This window comes from Mustela nigripes, chromosome 10, assembly GCF_022355385.1.
Source record: "Mustela nigripes isolate SB6536 chromosome 10, MUSNIG.SB6536, whole genome shotgun sequence".
Classification (NCBI taxonomy): Eukaryota; Metazoa; Chordata; class Mammalia; order Carnivora; family Mustelidae; genus Mustela; species Mustela nigripes.
The window spans coordinates 30503798-30523557 of NC_081566.1; the positions used below are offsets into that span (position 1 = coordinate 30503798).

At 44.1% G+C, this 19760-nt stretch overlaps 1 protein-coding gene across 1 annotated transcript in view; it reads left to right on the forward strand.

Moving 5' to 3' along the window:
* The window catches only part of NVL (nuclear VCP like), a 97107-nt gene that overhangs the window by 47260 nt on the left and 30087 nt on the right, over positions 1 to 19760 (forward strand). Inside the window, exons 18-19 of the mRNA XM_059412921.1 lie at positions 2633 to 2732; positions 19392 to 19498. Of these exons, the coding sequence (XP_059268904.1) occupies positions 2633 to 2732; positions 19392 to 19498 (207 nt within the window). The remainder of the gene's footprint in view (positions 1 to 2632; positions 2733 to 19391; positions 19499 to 19760) is intronic.

The following is a 19760-nucleotide window of genomic DNA, read 5'->3' on the forward strand; positions in this document are numbered from 1 at the left end:
GACTAAGCAGGTGGTTTTATTTCCTTTGTGATTTATCTTTAGATAGTTGTTCGGTTATCTTCAGACAGTTGTTCTGTGCATGCCCCTAAGGTTGTAAAAACAGTTACTAAATACCTCACTTACCTCACAAATTCCAGAAACCTTCCAGAGGCCCAAGAACAAAACTTGACTAATGTCCGAGTGATTCATGTCATAGGGAGATTGTTTCCTCATTCAAGAGTCCCAGAAAATCCTTCCACAGTCTTGTCTCTGATGGCCACGTGGGTGGCCAAGGGTTGCCCTTCCTGCTTTGACATTCTAAATCCTATGTGGGATCCAGAGCAAAGCACTGCCCTTTCTGTCCTGCTGGTTGGGGCATGGTGCCCTCTGGGTCTGACTCCTTTTTAATTCTTCTGTGGCTCCACATACGCCCTTCATTTGTCAGGAGCCCCTTTCATGGGTTTTCAGCTATCAGTCATCGACTGGGAATCTAATTTGCGGGGGTTCACCGAGATGCCGCCTGCCTCAGAGAAGTCTGCAGCCTGGGAACCTCGCTCCTAACATCTGGCTTCTCTTGCTCTCTCTTGGGTGTGTATGAACACACGTTTCCATGTTCCAGTACACGTGTTCTGCTTTTTTGATTTCTTCAAATGAGGGGGATTCTGAACATATGTTAAATTTGAATGTGTTCTCTTATTATACAGGTTATACATGAACATGTACTTGTGAGAAAATTCAAATAAAATACAAGTGCTAAGAGATAGAGTCTTCTAATTTTTTTCCCTGTTATTCTCCTTGGAGGTTACTGCTGCCAACCCTTTCATGTGTGGTATTTGTCATTCTAAAACTTTCTCTGTAAACTTAAAAACATGTATGACTTAGACTTTTTTTTTTTTTTTAAGATTTTATTTACTTATTTGACAGAAATAGAGAGAGATCACAAGTAGGCAGAGAGGCAGGCAGAGAGAAGGAGAGGCAGGTTCCCTGCTGAGCAGAGAGCCTGATGCGGGGCTCGATCCCAGGACTCTGAGATCATGACCTGAGCTGAAGGCAGAGGCTTTAACCCACTGAGCCACGCAGGCGCCCCTAGACTTGTTTTTTTACACAAACATGGTCATTCATCTTGACAATTTTCCCATGTACTTAGTAACTTAATTCTTTAACGATTGCTTAAATATTCCACAGTCTGGAAACAAGTATTTCTTAAATCACACTGTTTCCAGTTGTTTCTCTTACAAACAGAACTGAAGTAACATTATCATCACATATTTCTGTGCATGTGGGGGACTTTCAGAAGTGGGATCTCAGCGTAGATGTGTATGTATTATGATCTGAAAGCTAACACTGAATTATCCTTCACAAAAACTGCCAGTTATGCGTACCCGCCAACACTTTGTGAAAATAACCATCTCCTGTGCCTTTGTCAGCATCGGGTAACACCCATCTAAACAATTTTTGTCAATTTTTTTTTGGCAAAACATGATATTAAATCTTAGTAATCATGTCCACGCTTGTCAGTAAGATTGATTGTCTTCACTGAATGTGTATTTCATCTTCTATAATTTGCTTGATCAGATATGTTGACCTTTTTGCTCTTAAAATTTTGTTCTGATTTTAGGAGCTTTTGTGTGCTCCAGAAATGAGTCCATTGTCCAGTTATGTGTGTTGGTGCTTTTTTTCCCCAGTCTTTTTACTTACCTTTAATCTGCTTATTACGTACAATGTTATAATTTTAATATAGTAAAACCTGTCATCCTGTTCCTGCAGATTCTGAGAGTTTCGTCTTGTTGAGGTGGGACAGGGTTTATTGTTAATCTGTGCTGCTGGACTGTTTTGTGCCTGGATTATAATTATCTTCCATCCTCTGAGATGGTGGTGTTGTGTGTCCCAGGGGTGGTAATGTGCATCAGCTACTTTCTGGAGAAATCCGCCTGTAAACTCATGACCACCTCTGCCCGTGGACTTTGTGTTGAAGAAGGGCAGTCATGACAGACACCCACAGACACAGACACAAATGCATGCACAGATACGCAGACACACAGACAATACAGACACATAGAGACACAGATGCACACACACAGATGCGTGAACAGACACCCCACTTTTCTCATCTCCATTGTGCATTTAGTACATTTCTGTGTCCGAGTGAGTTACCCCTCTGTCTACCACCTCCCCAGATCTTTCTCTTGGATGTTGCCCCGGAGGAGATCTGCTTTGTACTGTTGGCTTTCAGGAAAAGAGGAAAAGCCTCCATGCCCCAGTCCAAGGATCTGGAGCATCTCACATCCTAGGGCATCCCTTTGCGCTCAGCGTACACATGACCCACAGGAAATCCATTGCAGCCAGCAGGTCTTTGAATAACTTGGAGGCAGGAGACTCGGGTCAGCCAGGCTTGCCTGTGTTTAGCTGAGAGGCCTGGACAGGTGGCTTCTCTGAGCCTCAATTCCTCCTTCTGGAACAGGGGATAACAGGACTTGGGGGAGTTCCTGATGGGAATGTGTTTTGCACAGCACCTCTCAGAAAAGTGATTACTGTTACCTCTTGATCAAAGATTTCATTCAAGTTTGCAAGTACCCCATTTCATGTGTAAAAACATGGTGATGTGTTTTTCTTTTTATCGGGAACTGATGGAGCTGTATTTATTTATTTTTAGACGGGAGCAAGTGTCCGGGTGGTGAATCAGCTACTTACCGAGATGGACGGTCTGGAAGCTCGGCAGCAGGTTTTCATTCTGGCAGCCACCAACAGGCCAGGTGAGGAGATGGCTCTCAAATCTTTAGCATTTGAAAACCGTGGGATTTACATACAGCCTAGTAATGGAAGATTAAGTTTAGGAAATCGCTTTTTGGCTCCTCAGTTGAAATAAAACCTTAGGAAGCTTCCTTGTAAGCTAGAGTAAAAAAAAACATAGCATTACTGGCTAGATTTAATGAGGTTTTTCTCTGTGTTGATTCTCAGAAGGTAGTCTGGTTGGCAGAAAATTCAGAATGTATGCTCGTGATCATACAAGTATTATCAGCATTTATGTCCTGTAGTTTCTGTCAAGCTCACAGGAAAAAGAGCCAGAGTCCTTTTACTGTATCTGAAGGTAGAGGATTGGTTTTCAAGGATTTATATCAGCTTCATCCCTGTACCTACATTTAACTCGTACTTAAAGTTGTTTGTAAGCTTCAGAGCCACGATGGGTTTAGAAAAGGCTCCACATTTCCCGAATTCTCTTCATGTCGTTCAGTCCTCTGCTGTCATGTGAGCTTCTGGCTGCCATAGTGGCCTCTGTATCCATCCGGGTGTAACTGTGTTGGCCAACAGTCCAGCTGATGAAATTGTTCTTTCAGGTCTTGTAAGTTCCTTTGGAAGGTGAAACCCTCCTGAATTATATACCACTCCATTTTCAGATGGAAAATTGACAGATGTTAAGGTTTATACTTTGATGAGAGTCCAGTGCTGTCTTTGGAGTTTGATTGCACGGGGTTTGAGTCCTGGCTATGGCTTCGTCTCTGGCTGTTCTGTTCCAGCCCCCCGTGATCTGATAGCCACGGGGTGACTGGTTCAGTTCTGTCACCGACCACACACAGAGCTGGTAGATCCTGTGAGTCCCCAGGTCCGCTGCTCCCCACGTCTGCTCGAGTGGTGTCTCCGGGACACCCACACTTCTGACCAGCTGCAGTTGAACAACAGATGGAATGCAGGAAAGCGCCATACACTTGGCCCTTAAATAGCGTGGTTTTGAATGATGTGGGTCTACTTGTACACAGGTTTTTCTCGATGAACACAGTGCAGTCCTGTAAACGCATTTTCTCTTCCTTTAAAAAAAATTTTTTTTTTTAAGATTTCATTTTTTTACTTGACAAGACACAGCGAGAGGGAACACAAGCAGGGGGAGTGTAGGAGGGAGAAGCAGGCTTCCCGCTGAGCAGGGAGCCCAATGTGGGGCTTGATCCCAGGACCCTGGAATCATGACCTGAGCCAAAGGCAGATGCTTAATGACTGAGCCACCCAGGTGTCCCCACATTTTCTCTTCCTAATGATTTGCTTAATATTTTCTCTACTTTATTAAAAGAATTTGGGACATCATACAGAGAGCATTCAAAATGTGTGCTGATTGACTTGATGTTATTGGCACAGCGTCCAGTCAGCAGTAGCTACTAGGTTTTGGGGGAATCAAAGGTTACACTCAGACTTTAGAGGCAGGGGCGAGGTGGGTAGTCAGCACCCCTAACCCTGCATTGTTTGAGGGTCAGAAGTTGCAGGTTGTTGTAAAGGAAAACATTGGCCCAGGTCCGGGGGCAGTGCAGACCCTTGGTGCCCTCTTCCCGTGGAGCTGGGTTAGAGGATCACCTACCTCACAGCCCCCTCCTGGCCCCAGTGTGCTCATCAGCTGGGAAGCTGTCCTGAGCTTTGCATCCAGAGAGAGTTTCTGGGGGGTTTTATTACATAGTCATGCCGCCCTTTTTCTGCAGAGGTCTGGCTCCAGATCCCACCACTCTAATTGCAGGGCTGGGCTTTTTGCTACCTGGCCCATCCTGGCATTGGCTTAGGGCCACCTTGAGTCCTCTCATTAGTGTAACGAAGACTCCCATCCCTCAGGAGATTCTGGGGAGTTGAAGTTTTCTGACAGGAAGGAAGAGCACATGTATTCATCATGCATCAGCCATGGCACACCTTTCTTCATCCTTCATCCTTCGTCTGGGAGATGAGGAGAGCAATACCTACTTGGCAGGACTGTCGCACTCGTTACATGATGCCACCAGCCTGTCTCCCAGCGGATGTGGGAAGTAGCTGCTCGGTGACTTTCATCATTGCCAGGAGCACTTTGGGTGACTGCGTGGAGCGGTCTTGAGGTCACATGCTTCCAGCAGTCCTGGAAGAAACCTGGAAACTCTCTCAGATTTGCACAGAATCACAGCCTACCCTTTCTAAGTATATACAGATTTCCAGAAGACAGACTCTGGTCTGTGATAACCCACTCTGTCTTCAGTGGCCCTCGCTGTTTTCATGTTTGGTTACTGTAAACACTTTAGCTTAATCTGTAGCCTAGGGAATAGCAGGTCCTCAGTGTCCTTGGGTTTTAATCGAATCTTCTCCTTCCAAATGGTGCAGGAGCATTTCCTTTTCTCTGGGTCGTGTTTCCTGATCTCTAGTACCTCTGAATTCTTGACAGTTCTCCAAATTCTTGGTTGTAAAACCCAGGACTGAGTAGAGGTGTCTGTGCTGAATTTAGCCAGTTACGGTAAGAATGACAGGAAGGTGATGCCTGCATTTTGTCCCCTCCAGCATCCCTGACATTGTTTTCCTCACTCTGCCCCTCCTCTGTTCTCTGTCCCCAGAGTAGATCCCACTGCCTTGGTGCCTACAGAAATCCAATAGTTGTTCTAGACCTTTCACTGTTTGCCTGCCTGTGGCAGTTCTGTTCCCTTGTGTGCTGTCCTGTGACAATGTTTGATTGTTTATGACTTGCTTTCTCCCCAGCTTTCAGAAATCTCTTCTTGCCTGATGACCTTTGCCACGTGAGAAATTACTACAATACTTAGAGGCTGAAAATTGCCGTTCTTGCTTTGTCCACAATTTTGTGGGTCAGGGATTCAAGAGCTTTTTTGTGGGTCAAGAGCTTGTCTGGGAGGTACCTCTGTGATCCACACACCATCAGCTGGCGTGGCTGGGCCAGAGGATCCCCTTCCATGGCCGTGCTCTGGCATCTCTATCTCCCCTTCTCCACTCATTGTCCTCTTTCTGGGCCTCCATATGGCTTCCCCTGGGGTCCTCATTCCCGAGTGACCACTGGGTCCCAAGAGAGGAGGGTGGAAGCCGCCATGGGTCCTGAAGGCACAAGTGGGGAGGGTGACAGGGAGACTCAGATACAAGAGCAGCAGAGGGAGAATGTGAACAACTGGGGTCACTTGAACTCTATAGACATACGTTTCTGTCCCATTCTTTTTCATCGAGCACATTGTAGCTCCCTCTTTCCATCTAGTGCTGAAGATCCATCAATCAGTGTCCTGCTGTTTAATTTCTCAGCAGATTCACTGTTTCATTCATGAAGTATTTCTTGGGTTTTTACTGTGTAAAGACTAGCAATTCAGAAAAGTTGTATCTATCCCGCTCTGAAGCTGGGACACCTGGAGTAAATGATAGACAACCAGGAACAGAGGGTAGAGGATGACGGGTAGTTGGAGGGAGAATGCTAATTTAGATACCATGGTCCGGGAAGGCTTCTTCCAAAGTGGTCTGTGAACACGTGTAGCTGGGGCACAGGGGAGCAAGAGCACCTGGTTCCGGGGATTGCAGACAGACCACGTTCAGCAGCTCACCAGTCACATGACCAAAGGCAGAGGCGCAGATGGTGGTAAAACAGGAAAGGAGTTCATTTCAGTGATGCCAACACCAGGAAGACAGTGGACTAGTAGACTAAGACAGTCTCCAAAGTGCTGCAAATACCTCCAGGTTTGCAGATGATAGGTGTGGGGCAAAGGTTGGTGGGTGGGTGCTGGTGGGCAGTGGAGGTCAGGCTTGTCTTGGGGTCAGTCCTGGGTGGGGTCTCCCTGGGGGCAGGGCAGTCCTTATTGCTTGAGCGGGGGAGTGTCAGATCCTGCCAGGAGATGCTCTGCCTGCTGGGTTTTTTGCCTGAGTTAAGAGATAAGCTGGAAAAAAATTTTAAAAGAGAGACAAGCTGGAAAGAAGAGATAATTAGTTAGAAAGTACAGACTGTGGTCCAGATGGGGACTGCTGACAACCTCTTTCACAGCGACCTAAAGGACATGAAGGATGAGACATGCAGTCTGCGCAGAGCACTCCAGGTAGAGGGTGGGCAGTCAGTGTGAAGGCCCAGGTTGGCATGTGTGCCATGTTGCAGAACATGCTGGAAGGCGGGGTGCCTGCAGTGAGACGAATGGGCCTGGAGGAGAGTACAGGGCCTTGGAGGCCGTGGAAGGGTCTCATGTGCTTTGCTGAGATGGGGGGCCCTGTGGGGTTTTGCGTGAGGAAGTGGTACCATCCCATTTTCTTTCCTAGTCCTGTTTTTATAAACTATGGTTCTACTCTTGTTTTTTTAATTTTGTATTTGGAAGCATTTATAAGTTCACAGGAAATTATAAAAAGAGTGCACAGGGGTTCCATATGCCCAGTTTATCTTAATTGTTACATTTTATGTAACTGGCAGCATGTGCCAGGTCAAAACCAGGAAACAGACATTTGTATAATAACAGACATTTGTATAATGTGTATGTGTTTCTCTGCAGTAGATTCCTGTAGTGACCACAGCGGTCAACATGGGAACTATGCCATCAGCTCCGAGATCCCCCTTGCGCTGCCCTAAATGGTAACACCTGCCTCTGTGTCTTCCCATAACTCCACACCACTGCCAACCTGCTCTCTTACCTACATGTGTCACGTCAAGAGTTTACTATAAAAGGGATCCTAGAAATGTGGCTTTTTAGGTTGGCTGTGTGCTCCTCGCATAATGCCTTTGAGGTGGGTTCAGATGCAAGTATGGCTCTGCAGTTTGCTCCTTTTTAGTGCTGAGTTGGGGAGGGCACAGTTGGTTTGACCTTTCTCTTCCAGGGCAACATTGTGGTTTTTCCACTGTTACACATACCATGAACCTCTGTGTGAACAGGTTCTTGCGTGGACCTAAGGATTGATTTCTCAGGAATAAATGTTTGGGAGCACAGTGGCTGGATCATATGGGAAGAATACGTTCAGTTTTTTTTTTTTTTTTTAAAGATTTTTTTTTTTTTTAATTTATTTGATAGAGAGTGAGAACAAGCAGGGGGAGCAGCAGGCAGAGGGAGAGGGAGGAGCAGGCTCCCCGCCAAGCAGAGTGTCAGGTGCGGTGCTCAATCCCATGATCCCAGGATCATGACCTGAGCTAAAGGCAGGTGCACATGGTTCATGTGCTTAAGGACTGAACCACCCAGTGCCCCAATGTTCACTTTTTTTTTTTTTTTTTCAGGTTCTTTATTTATTTTCAGCATAACAGTATCATTATTTTTTCACCACACCCAGTGCTCCTTGCAATCCGTGCCCTCCATAATACCCACCACCTGGTACCCCAATGTTCACTTTTTTAAAGGGCTTGTCGAACCTTTTTTCCAGAGTGACTGTACCATGTGACATCTCTGTAATGGCATGAGAAATCCAGTTGGTTTGCTTCCTTCCAGTATTTTGTGTTGTCACTATATTTTTTCCTAAGGGATGTATAGTGGTATCTCATCATGGTTGTAATTTGTAATTTGTATTTCTCTAATGGCTCATCAGCCATTAGAACATCTTTTTGTGTGTTTACTTACCATCCTGTATATTCTTCATTGAAGTATCTCTTATATCTTATGCCCATTTTCTAAAATTGGATTGTATTTTTTTCAAGATTTTATTTTTAAGATAAAGTAATCTCTACAGCCAGTGTGGGTCTCAAACTTAGAACCCTGAGACCAGGAGTCCTACTCCACTGACTGAGCCAGACAGGTGCCCCTAGACTACACTTTTGTTTTCTTTTTTAAACTATTGAGTTTTGAGAGTTCTTTATATATTCTAGATATGAGTCTTTGTCAGATACATGATTTGCAATATTTTTTCTCATTCTGCAGCTTATCCTTTCATCCTCTTAATTGAAGAGACTCCTTGTATTTTTTTAAGTTTTTATTTATTTCCTAATCTCTACACCCCAGGTGATGCTTTAACTATGACCCCAAGTTCAAGAGTTGCATGTTCAGAAGGCTGAGCCAGTCAGGTACCCCTTCAGTATATTAATATTTACCTTTATATATTCTGATTTGGGGAGCATTTTTAAGAACCTTTTTCAGTCTTACGTCCCCAAAATTTTCTTCAGTGTTTTCTTCTAAAAGTTTTGTAGTCTTATGTTTTTACAACTTAAAATCTGTAATCTATTTTTAGTTAACTTTTATTTGAGGTAGGAAACTTAAGTCTAGGTGTATTTTTTCCCCTATGAATATCCAGTTCCTCCATCATTTTTGAAGACTATTGTTCCTGCATTGAATCAGTTTTGCACCTTTATCAAAAATCAGTTGGTGTATATCAGCAATGGACAACTGGAATTTGAAATTAAAAACACAATACCATTAGGGTGCCTGGGTGTCTCAGTCAGGTGAGCATCTGACTCTTGGTTTCGGCTCAGGTCGGGAATCTCAGGTTCCTGAGATTGAGCCCCACATAGGGCTCCACACTCAGTGGGAAGTCTGCTTCTCCTTTCCTCTGCTCCTCCCCCTGCTCATGTTCTCTCTCTCTCTCTCAAATAAAAATGAATAAATCTTTTCTTAAAATGACACACAATACCATTTACATTACCGCTGGAAGGAAGGAAAGTAAATAGGTCTAGGTGTAAATCGTACAAAATATGTACAAGATCTATATGAGGAGGGGCTTCTGGGTGGCCCAGTTGGCTAAGCCTCTGACTCTTGGTTTCATCTAAGGTCATGATCCCAGGGTCCTGAGATCGAGCCCAGCCTCAGACTCCCAGCTTGTCAGGAGGCTCGCTTTTCCCTCTCCCACTCCCCCACTTGTGTTCCTGCTCTCATGGTCTCTCTCTCTGCCAAGTAAATATGTAAAATCTTTTAAAAAATTTTCAGGCTTCCTGCTCGGCAGGGAGCCTGCTTTTCCTTCTCTCTTTGCCTGCCTCTCTGCCTACTTGTGATCTCTCTCTCTGTGTCAAATAAATAAAAATAAAATCTTAAAAAAAAAAAAAAATGGTGCACCTGGGTGGCTCAGGGGGATAAAGCCTCTGCCTTCGGCTCAGGTCATGATCCCAGGGTCCTGGGATCAAGCCCCACATCAGGCTCTCTGCTCAGCAAGGAGCCTGTTTCCCTTCCTCTCTCTCTGCCTGCTTCTCTGCCTACTTGTGATCTCTGTCTGTCAAATAAAGAAAATTTAAAAAAAAAAAAAAAAGAAAGAAAGAAAGACGTGGTTAAGAGGATAAAAAGAGGGGTGCCTGCGTGGCTTAGTGGGTTAAGCATCTGCCTTTGGCTCAGGCCATGATCTCAGGGTCCTGGGATCGAGCCCTGTATCAGGTTCTCTGCTTAGCAGGGAGCTTACTTCCTCCCCTCTCTCTGCCTACTTGTGATATCTCTCTCTCTCTGTCAAATAAAAATTTTTTTTAAAAAGTGAGAATAAAAAGACAAGACACAAACTGGAAGAAAATATTTGTGGAACACATACCTGATAAAGGACTGGGCGGTGGACGGAATGTCGTGTCCCTACCCCAAATTTATTATGTGGAAATCTTTACCCCAGATGTCAGGATATAAAAGATGGGGCCTTTGGTAATGAGGTCTGTGGCTGGGCCTTCATCAGGGGGATTAGCACCCTTATAAAAGAGACACAATGAGAAGATGACATAGGCTGCAGCCCATAAGAGGGCTCTTCCTGGAAACCAGCCACGGGGGCACCCTGACCTCAGACTTCAGCTTCCAGAACTGTGAGAAACAAATTTCTGTTGTGTATCATGCCACCCAATGTGTGATATTTTGTTGTAAGAGCCTAAATTGACTAAGACTGATATCCAAAATATACAAAGAACTCTTAAAAACTCAATAATGAGGAAACAAATATGGTAAAGATCTAAGCAGACTCATTACCAGAGAAGATGTACAAATGGCAGATAAAGACATGAAAAAATGTTCAACAGCATCGTATGTTATTAGGGAAATGCAAATTAAGACAGTAGAGATATGGGAGCCTGGGTGGCTCCGTGACTTAAGCCTCTGCCTTTGGCTCAGGTCATGATCTCAGGGTCCTGGGATCGAGCCCCGAATCGGGCTCTCTGCTCAGCAGGGAGCCTGCTTCCTCCTCGCTCTCTCTCTGCCTGCCTTGTGATCTCTCTCTGTCAAATAAATAAATAAAATCTTAAAAAATTTTTAAAAATTTAAACAGTAGAGATACCATTGCACATCTACTGGAATGGCTGAAATCCAAACACAGACAACACTAAATGGTGACAATATGGAGAAATAGGAGTTCTCACTTGTTGATGGCAGGAACGTAATAAAATGGTACAGCCACCTGAAAGACAGTCTGGCAGCTTCTTTAAAAATGAAACAGGGACAACTATCTGGCTCAGGTGGTGGAGCGTGTGACTCTGGATCTCAAGAGTTGTGAGTTTGATCCCCACACTGGCTGTAGAGTTTACTTAAAGACAAAATCTTTAAAGAAAGAAACATCCTTACCATAAAGTGCCTAACTTGTAATTGTGGATGTTTCGATGCTCCTCTCAGTCCTGTTGGCTGCACATCTTTGCGGTTCTGTTGTGCATATTCATTTAGAACTGTCTTTTGGTGGGCTGATATGTATGTTCTGTCATTACATTAAGTCCTTCTCAGGCCCCTGACAGGTTTCTTTTGAAGTGTATTTTATCTGCTATTAATATAGCCATTTCTGATTTCTTTTGATTGATGTTTCCATGGTGTATCTTTTCTATCCATTTAATGTCACCCTATTGATGTCATTACATGTGAAGTGAGTTTCTTATAAACAGCAGGTAAGGTCCTTTTTTATATTTTTTTAAGATTTTATTTATTTGACAGACAAAGATCACAAGTAGGCAGAGAGAGAGGAGGAAGCAGGCTCCCCGCTGAGCAGAGAGCCCGATGTGTGGCTCGATCCCAGGACCCCGGGATCATGACCTGAGCTGAAGGCAGAGGCTTTAACCCACTGAGCCACCCAGGCACCCCAAGGTCCTTTTTAAAATCCACTCTGCCAATCTCTGCCTTTTAATTGGTGTATTTAGAGTGTTTCCATTTAGTATACATTTTTACTCTTCCCATAGTTTTTCTTTTCTGGTGTTCCTAATTTTTTTCTATCATTTTCTTTTTGTTTTAGGAACTTCCTTGAGCTATTCTTTTAGGTATGTTCAGCTTGTAGCAAATTTTCTTGGTTTTCATTTACCTATGAATGTCTTGATTTCAGTTTCTTTCTTGAAGTCTGTCTATGCTAGATAGGCAGTTCTGGGTTGACTGTTTTCTCTGCCAGTACCTGAAAATTGTGCCACGTCCTGCCAGTGCTTGTGATTTCTGAACATAGACTAGCTCTCCTTTGAATGTTCTAACGGCACAGGGAGGGTGGTGTCACTGTTCTCTGCTTTTGTTTTTAACTTTTTATTTCTGTTTTTCAAATATTTTAGTTATTTATTGGAGACAGAGAGAGGGAGAGAGAATCCAAGTAGGCTCCATGCCCAGTGCAGAGCCTGATGTGGGGCTCAGTGCCATGACCCTGAGATCACAACCTGAGCTAAAACCAAGACAGCCCACTCAGGTGCCCCTCAAATACTTTTTTTTAGCTCTTTCTCTTTTCCTCCTGGGACTCCTGTGACACACAGGTTAGATCTTTAGTTATAGTCCCTGAGGCTTTGTTGCTGGTTCTTTCCATCCTGTTTTCTCCGTGTTGTTCATATTAGGTAATTTCTGTTCTTCAGGTTCACTCGTTCTCTCTGTTGTCTCCATGGTTCCGGTGAGCCTGTCCAGTGAGGTTTTCCTTTTGTTTGCTCAGTTTTGCCATTGAAAATTTTGTTTACTTTTTTTTTTTAATATGTTTTTAAATATTTTTAAGGTTTAAAAAGTGTTTAAAGTTTGTAGTTCCTAGTAGGAAAACATTATCTGAATGAATACCCTAATGGCAAACCATTGTAGAATGTTTCAGTTGCATGGGGAGCAGAGGGGTAGGGATTCTCTTCACAGCACCCCAGCTTTCTTCATGAGAAGGTCAGAGGTACACTGGTTTGTATTATTGCGACATCCATTAGGTGATCGAAGTTGCTTTTCCTTCAGCAAAGGCTTTATTTGTCAGAAGGGCATTATGCTTGACCTCCAAATTTGGCTGACAATTTACTGATGAGATTCATAACCTTTGGGTTGCTCTGATATTTTGACATATTCGCTGGGTTCTGGGCCACATCCTGGAAGGCCACCATAATTTCTGGATCCTGCATGGCTGTAAGAACTTCTGGATCACTAAGAATTTCATTGAGCCCAGGCGTTCCTGCCATTCCAGGCATCCCCCAGGAAAGCCACCTGGGAAAGAGCCATACTGAGAGCCTGCTTCCTCCTCTCTCTCTCTTTGCCTGCCTCTCTGCCTACTTGTGATCTGTCTGTCAAATAAATAAATTAAAAAATCTTTAAAAAAAAAAAAAGTTTTGTGTTATACTGATCCTTTTTATGTGACATTAAAAAAAAAAATCTTATTTTTAAGTGCTCTTTACACCCAGTGTAGGGCTGAAACTCACAACCTAGAGGTCAAGAGTTGCACATTTTACCATTTCAGCCAGCCAGGCATGCCTTATATGACATTTTGTTAATTTGTTTCATGTGTATGCTTAGCACTTGGTGAGTCTTAACCCTCTGGATTGGACTTTTAATTTCTTATTTTTTTTTTAAGATTTTATTTATTTATTTTACAGACAGACATCACAAGTAGGCAGAGAGGCAGGCAGAGAGAGGGGAGGAAGCAGGCTCCCTGCTGAGCAGAGAGCCCGATGGGAGTCTCTATCCCAGGACCCTGGGATCATGACCTGAGCCAAAGGCAGAGGCTTTAACCCACTGAGCCACCTAGGCACCCTGGATTGGACTTTGAAATGTCTTCTTTTCTCCTAGTCTCTATTTCTGTCTTAATTTTTCCCCTACTTTTTGAGCTACTGGTTTTTAGAAAGTAAGTGAAAGATTGTTGCGTCACCCTTCACCTGTGGTTGCCCTGTGGCCCAGCCACAGCTCTCCTGTGTTGTGTAGTCCGCCAGAGTCCACACCCTGCCCTGGAGATACCCTGCTTTCCATGCTGTCTCCACAGAGTAGTACAGCTAGACCACAGATATCCTGACTCACCTCCCTTCTTCCATACTGGCTCCAAGGGACTGTCCGTTCCAACTTCAACCCCCGTCGGGCTGGTTAGAAACGCGGGTGCCTGGCACGCAGATGCGTGAGACCGGAAGAGCCCTGCCGGCTTATTACTTATTCTTCCGCTCAGCAGGGATCTGTGTCCTACTGTCCTACACACAATCCAGAAAGTTTCTGCCCCCAGTGTACAACTCAGGTGAAGAAACACTTCCTTTATGATGGATAAGTTTCTGGACAAGAATTAGGTATGAAGTTTCACATTTTGACAGAAAGCTTCTAGTTGAGGGTCCCCATCTGCTGTAAGCCCTTCGTAACTCTTGGGTGACAGGGGGATGGCTTACATGGAAGAGATTCACTTCACCTCATAGGATATTCAGCCACTTTGAGTGGCAGGAGACGGAGCTGACTTTCCTAGTACACAAAACAACCAGAGATGGAGACGGGAATGCATCCCCACATATAAGAAAGAACCGAAAATGACCTAAAAAAAAAAAAAAAAGGCGAACGGCGAGCAGCGGCGGCGGCGCGGAGACGCGCAGCGGAGATTTCTGGTTTCGGAGCCCAGCGGCCGGATGGGTGAAATCCTCCCTGCAGCGGATCCTCAACAGCCACTGATTGGCCAGAGAGAAGGAGGGGGACAAAGCCAGCACCGCCGTCCACGCCGCCCGCGCCATGCATATATGCCTATATATATGCCTATATATATATAGCCGTGTTTGCCTACATATATATATATATATAATATATATATATAACATATATATATAATACTTTATATATGTATATGTATATATAATATTTTATTTATTTGACACAGAGAGAGAGAGATCACAGGAGGCAGAGAGGCAGGCAAAGAGAGAGGGGGAAGCAGGGAAGCAGGCTCCCTGCTGAGCAGAGAGCCCAGTGCGGGGCTTGATCCCAGCACCCTGAGATCATGACCTGAACCAAAGGCAGAGGGTTAACCCACTGAGCCACCCAGGTGCCCCAGTACTTCCCTTTTAAAGATGACTTAGGCCCAGCCTCACTTCTGCTGCGTCACAGGAACCTGGTACATGAGAGAACCCAGGAAGTGTTTGTTTAGTGAATTGTAAGAAGAGGCCTACTTTTCTTTCATGAAGGCTGACCCACCTTGTAATACTTTTCACTCAACACATTATTCACGGTCTCATTAGCCTGAGGATGGATCCAGTTTGTAAGGAAATCCGCTTGATTGAGAGGTGACATAGCGTTAACTTTACCAGATTCAGATAACTTTACAAGATTCATTGGTATTGAGTGTATTTATAGACTCCTATGGCCATCCCAACCATCTGATTTTAGAACATTTCTATCACCCTAAAAAGCAATCTGTCGTTGGCCATTACTCGCCATCCTTCCCCCACCTCCAGCACTTCTGCCTATGTAGGCTTCCCTGTCCTGGCTCACTTATGTGATAGAGCTGTCAAGTCCGCCTGCCTTTACCTAGCATCCCCTGTTACAGACCATAGCTAGCACGTAGCAATACTTCGTCCCTCTTGCGGGATAATGGTCCCTTGTGTGGGTATACGACATTTGATTCATTCGCCAGTCAGTGGACATTTAGGTTGTTTCCACTTGGGGGCTTGTGATAATACTGCTGTAGACATCCAGGTACAAATTTTTGTGTGGATATATATTAAAATTTCTGTGGGGTAGATACCCAGGAGTGGGATTGCTGGGTCACGTGGTGACTGTGTTTACCATTTCAAGAAACAGCCAGACTTGTCTGCAGTATTTTACATTCCTGCTAGCAATTGTAACAAAGCAGTGTGTGAGCATTACGATTTTTCCACATCCTCGCCAACACTTCTTATGTCTTTCTTTCTGGGTATAACCATTCTAGTGGGTATGAGGTAGTATTTCACTGTAGTGTATCTTCTTTTCACTTGGGTTATGCCTTGTCATGGAGTGGTAAGACTTTTAATTATTTTAGTTAGGAGTCTATACCAGATATGTGACTTGCATATGTTTTCTCCCAGTCTGTGGGTTGTCTTTTCATTTTAAATTTTGGTGAAGTCCAATTTATTAATTTTTTTAAAGCACATGCACTTTTGTTGTCATGCCATATCTTTTAAAAAATCACTGTCTAGCACAAGGTCACAGGCAGGCAGAGGGAGAAGCAAACTCCTCACTGAGCAGGGAGCCCAGTGTGGGACTCGATCCCAGACCCTGTGATCATGACCTGAGCCAAAGACAGATGCTTCACTGACTAAGCCACCCAGGCGCCTCCTACGAATGTTTGCTAATCATAATTGGGATTATTAGACCAGGATTACTTTTGAGCTTGCAGATCTGGCTTTAAGATCCACTTGTATTCTTAAGTTAAAATATGTTTTACCATGTGATACTGGCATAACCACAGATTTACATATCACTGAAACATGGTAGGATCTAAAAATATTGCTCCATGTATTGAAAAATAATTGAGTTCTTAAAAACATGAAGGCCATGCAAGGGCGCCTGGGTGTCTCAGTTGGTTACATGTCTGACTCTTGGTTTCAGCTCAGGTCATTATCTTGGGGTCATGAAATTGAGTCTCATCTCCGGCTTTGTGGTCAGTGGTGGGTCTACTTGTCTCTCTCCCTCTGCTCCTCACTACCTCCCCACCATAAGCACGCATGCTTGCTCTTACCTCTCTCTCTCAAATAAATCAATAAATAAAAATCTTTGAAAAACTCATACACAAAAGCCACGCAGAGGACAAAGAATAGCCTTTTCAACAAAGTGCTGGAACAATCAGATATCCGTGTGCAAGGGGTGCCTGGGTGGCTTAGTCAGTTAAGCATCTGCCTTCGGCTCAGGACATGATCCCAGAGTCTTGGGATCAAGCCCTGCATTGGCTGAGGTAGGGGAGGTTGTCCCTGCTCAGCAGGGAGTCTGCTTCTCCCTCTGCCCCTCACCCACCCCACTTGTGTACTCTCTGTCTTTCAAGTAAGTAAAATCTTTTTTTTTTTTTTTTCTTTAAAGATCTTGTTTATTTATTTGACAGACAGATCACAAGTGGCAGAGGTTGGTGGTTGGTGGGTGGGTAGCAGGCTTCCTTCTGAGCAGAGCAGAGAGGCTGATGCGGGGCTTGATTCCAGAACTGGGATTATGACCTGAGCCGAAGGCAGAGGCTTTAACCCACTGAACCACCCAGGTGCCCAGTTAATAAAATCTTTAATAAAGAAAAGATGGGGCGCCTGCGTGGCTCACTTGTTAAGCGTTGGCCTTCAGCTCAGGTCATGATCCCAGCACCCTGGGATCGAGCCCCACATCGGGCTCCCTACTCTACAGGAAGCCTGCTTCTCCCTCTCCCACTTCCCCTGCTTGTATTCCCTCTCTCACTGTCTCTCTCTCTCTGTCAAATAAATAAATAAAATCTTAAAAAAAAAAAGTCATATGCAAGAAAAATCACCTTTAACACACACTTATTACCACACGTAAAAATTAACTCAAAATGGATCAAAGATCAGTGACAACTCACAGCTCTAAAATTCCAGGAAGGAAACAGGAGAGAAATGTTTCCTACCATGGATTAAGTGAAGATTGCTTAGGTGTGACACCAAAAGCACAATCTTTTAGAGCAAAAAGATAAATTGAACTGCTCTTCACAAGATGCCACTGAGTGAACACAAGGCCAAAACTACACTGACTAGGAAAAAATACTTACAAAGTGTATATGTGGTCAAGGATTTATATCTGGAACGTAGAATGGATTCTCAAAACTCAGCAACTGAAGAATATTAAAAATTGGCTGAACACTGCACAGACCCTTCCCTGTCATGAGTATACAGGCAGCAGATAGACCTGAAAATGTGCTCGGCCTCATTAGCCCTCAGGGAGATGCTAGTGAGATCCCGCTACAAACCTTAGAATAACTATCTAAAATGAAAACGACTATACCAAGTATTGGCAAGGAGGGGAATGTCAACTGGCACAGCTAGTCTGGAAAACAGTTTGTTGGTGTTTTTAAATTTCAGGCTACTACTGTGGTAGGATGTAGCCATACTGCTCTGCATCCCACACTTAGCAAGGGAAACACACCAAGACTGGTACATGAGTGCTCCAGAACTGGAAACCAAATGGTGATCAGCAGAGCAATGGAAGAATAAATCGAGGCATAGCTGCACAAGTCAATACTCCCCAACCATAAAGGAAGAATCAAGTACTAAGGCACGCAAGAACTTAGGGGAACCTGAAAACAGTTCTGTATCTAGAGTACAGTACAGAGTACATAGAGTGTGCTTACACATCTATAAAATTCTAGAAAATATGAACTAACCTGTAGTGATATAACCAATGAGTGGCTGCCTGGGGACTGAGGGTGTCAGGGAAGAGCAGCAGGGAAAGGCCACAATGCAGTCCTCAGTAAGTTTTTAAATTGCAGAGGTTTCCTGAGACCTGAGTGTGTGGGGTCCTTCGCCCTATAGGGTAAGAGGGCGCTCAGGCCTGTGGGATAGCACTCTATCATCATGCTGCAGGGGTTATGCAATCAACTTTCCTTTTCTTCCTTACTTCCAAGTAGTATATCCTAGCATCTCAAGAGAAAGTCCAATATTGTGTTGAACATCAAAAGATCACTGAATTAAGTATTTAGCTTCCCCAAGGGAACTGAAGAACAAAAGTAACAGAATCAGAATTTCAGCTAGAAAGAACTCTACCTCTTTATGGAATAAATTAATGGTTAAGTCTGAGTGTGTTCATTAGAAAACACGAGACCCATTATTTATAGGTGTACTTGTGCGTGAACAAGGGTCTTATCATAGTGAGCTACGTGAAGCCTCTCTGGAATGGTTGAGGGCCTCTTCACGGAGGAATCAGGAATGTACCTAATGAACTTCAGTGTCAGGCAGAGTTTGGAGCTTGCTCTCTGCTCCTGCTACCAAGAGTCTCGTGAGGACAAACAAGGGCAAGAATTTCTTCTGGGGGACTCTGGGAAGGCTTCCTGGAGGAAGCATTGTTTGAGAATCCCACTATGTGTCTGAGGAAGAAAGTATTTTGGAGAAAGGAACCACTGAGAGCAAAGAGAAGAAGGCTTGAGGCTTCTAGGTTGTTTAGGGAATGGAGAGAGAGGTCTGGTCGGTGGGGTGTGGGAGTTGGGGAGACTGAAAGAGAGGGAACTAGGATGGGAGGGTTGGGTCCTTTAGGGCCTTCCTCCTGTGGTGAGAGATACAGGCTTGGTTCTGCCACAGCAAGTGGTCGGCAGGTGTTTTAGAAGATAACCTTAGGGGCATTGCAGTGGGTCCCAGAGAGGGGAAGTTCAGAGATGAGGCCAGTCAGAGATTGTGACATTTGGCCCCTGAGGATAGGGTAATGGGAGGTCCCCCTGCCGGAATCCCAGGCTCCCGTGGCGGGTCCTCATCTGAGCCAGGGAACCCTGATGGCTCACGGGTTTGGGCAGAAACATGGGCTGGACTTTTTTGAAGGATATACTCTTTTGAAGGAGGAATTTTAATTTTAATAAAGTCTAATTTATCAATTTTTTTCTTTTTAAAAAGTCGTCTTCCCACATCTCATGTTAATTATATTTTTGTAAAGATTATATTTAATTTATTGAAGACTTCACCCTCCCATCATCTCTAGACATCATTGACCCTGCGATCCTGCGCCCTGGACGCCTGGACAAAACACTGTTTGTGGGTTTGCCACCTCCTGCAGACCGTCTGGCCATCCTAAAAACCATTACAAAAGTGAGTAAAGGAAATGGCATGGTTTCATGTGTTTCTGTCCTTTTAGATACACACAAGTATCTGTAGCTTTAAATATTTGTTCAGCCTGTGTCTCCCAAAGAAAAAGTGAATGGTTTAAATAATTGAAGAGACTGTCCATTCATTTTATTTGCTTAAAATAAAAGGGATATTTAGAGTTAAATGCTTGACTGATGTATTTGAGATTTTACTCTAATCATACTTTTTTGTTCTTTTGAATCTTTGATTGTTATTTTAGAGAAAT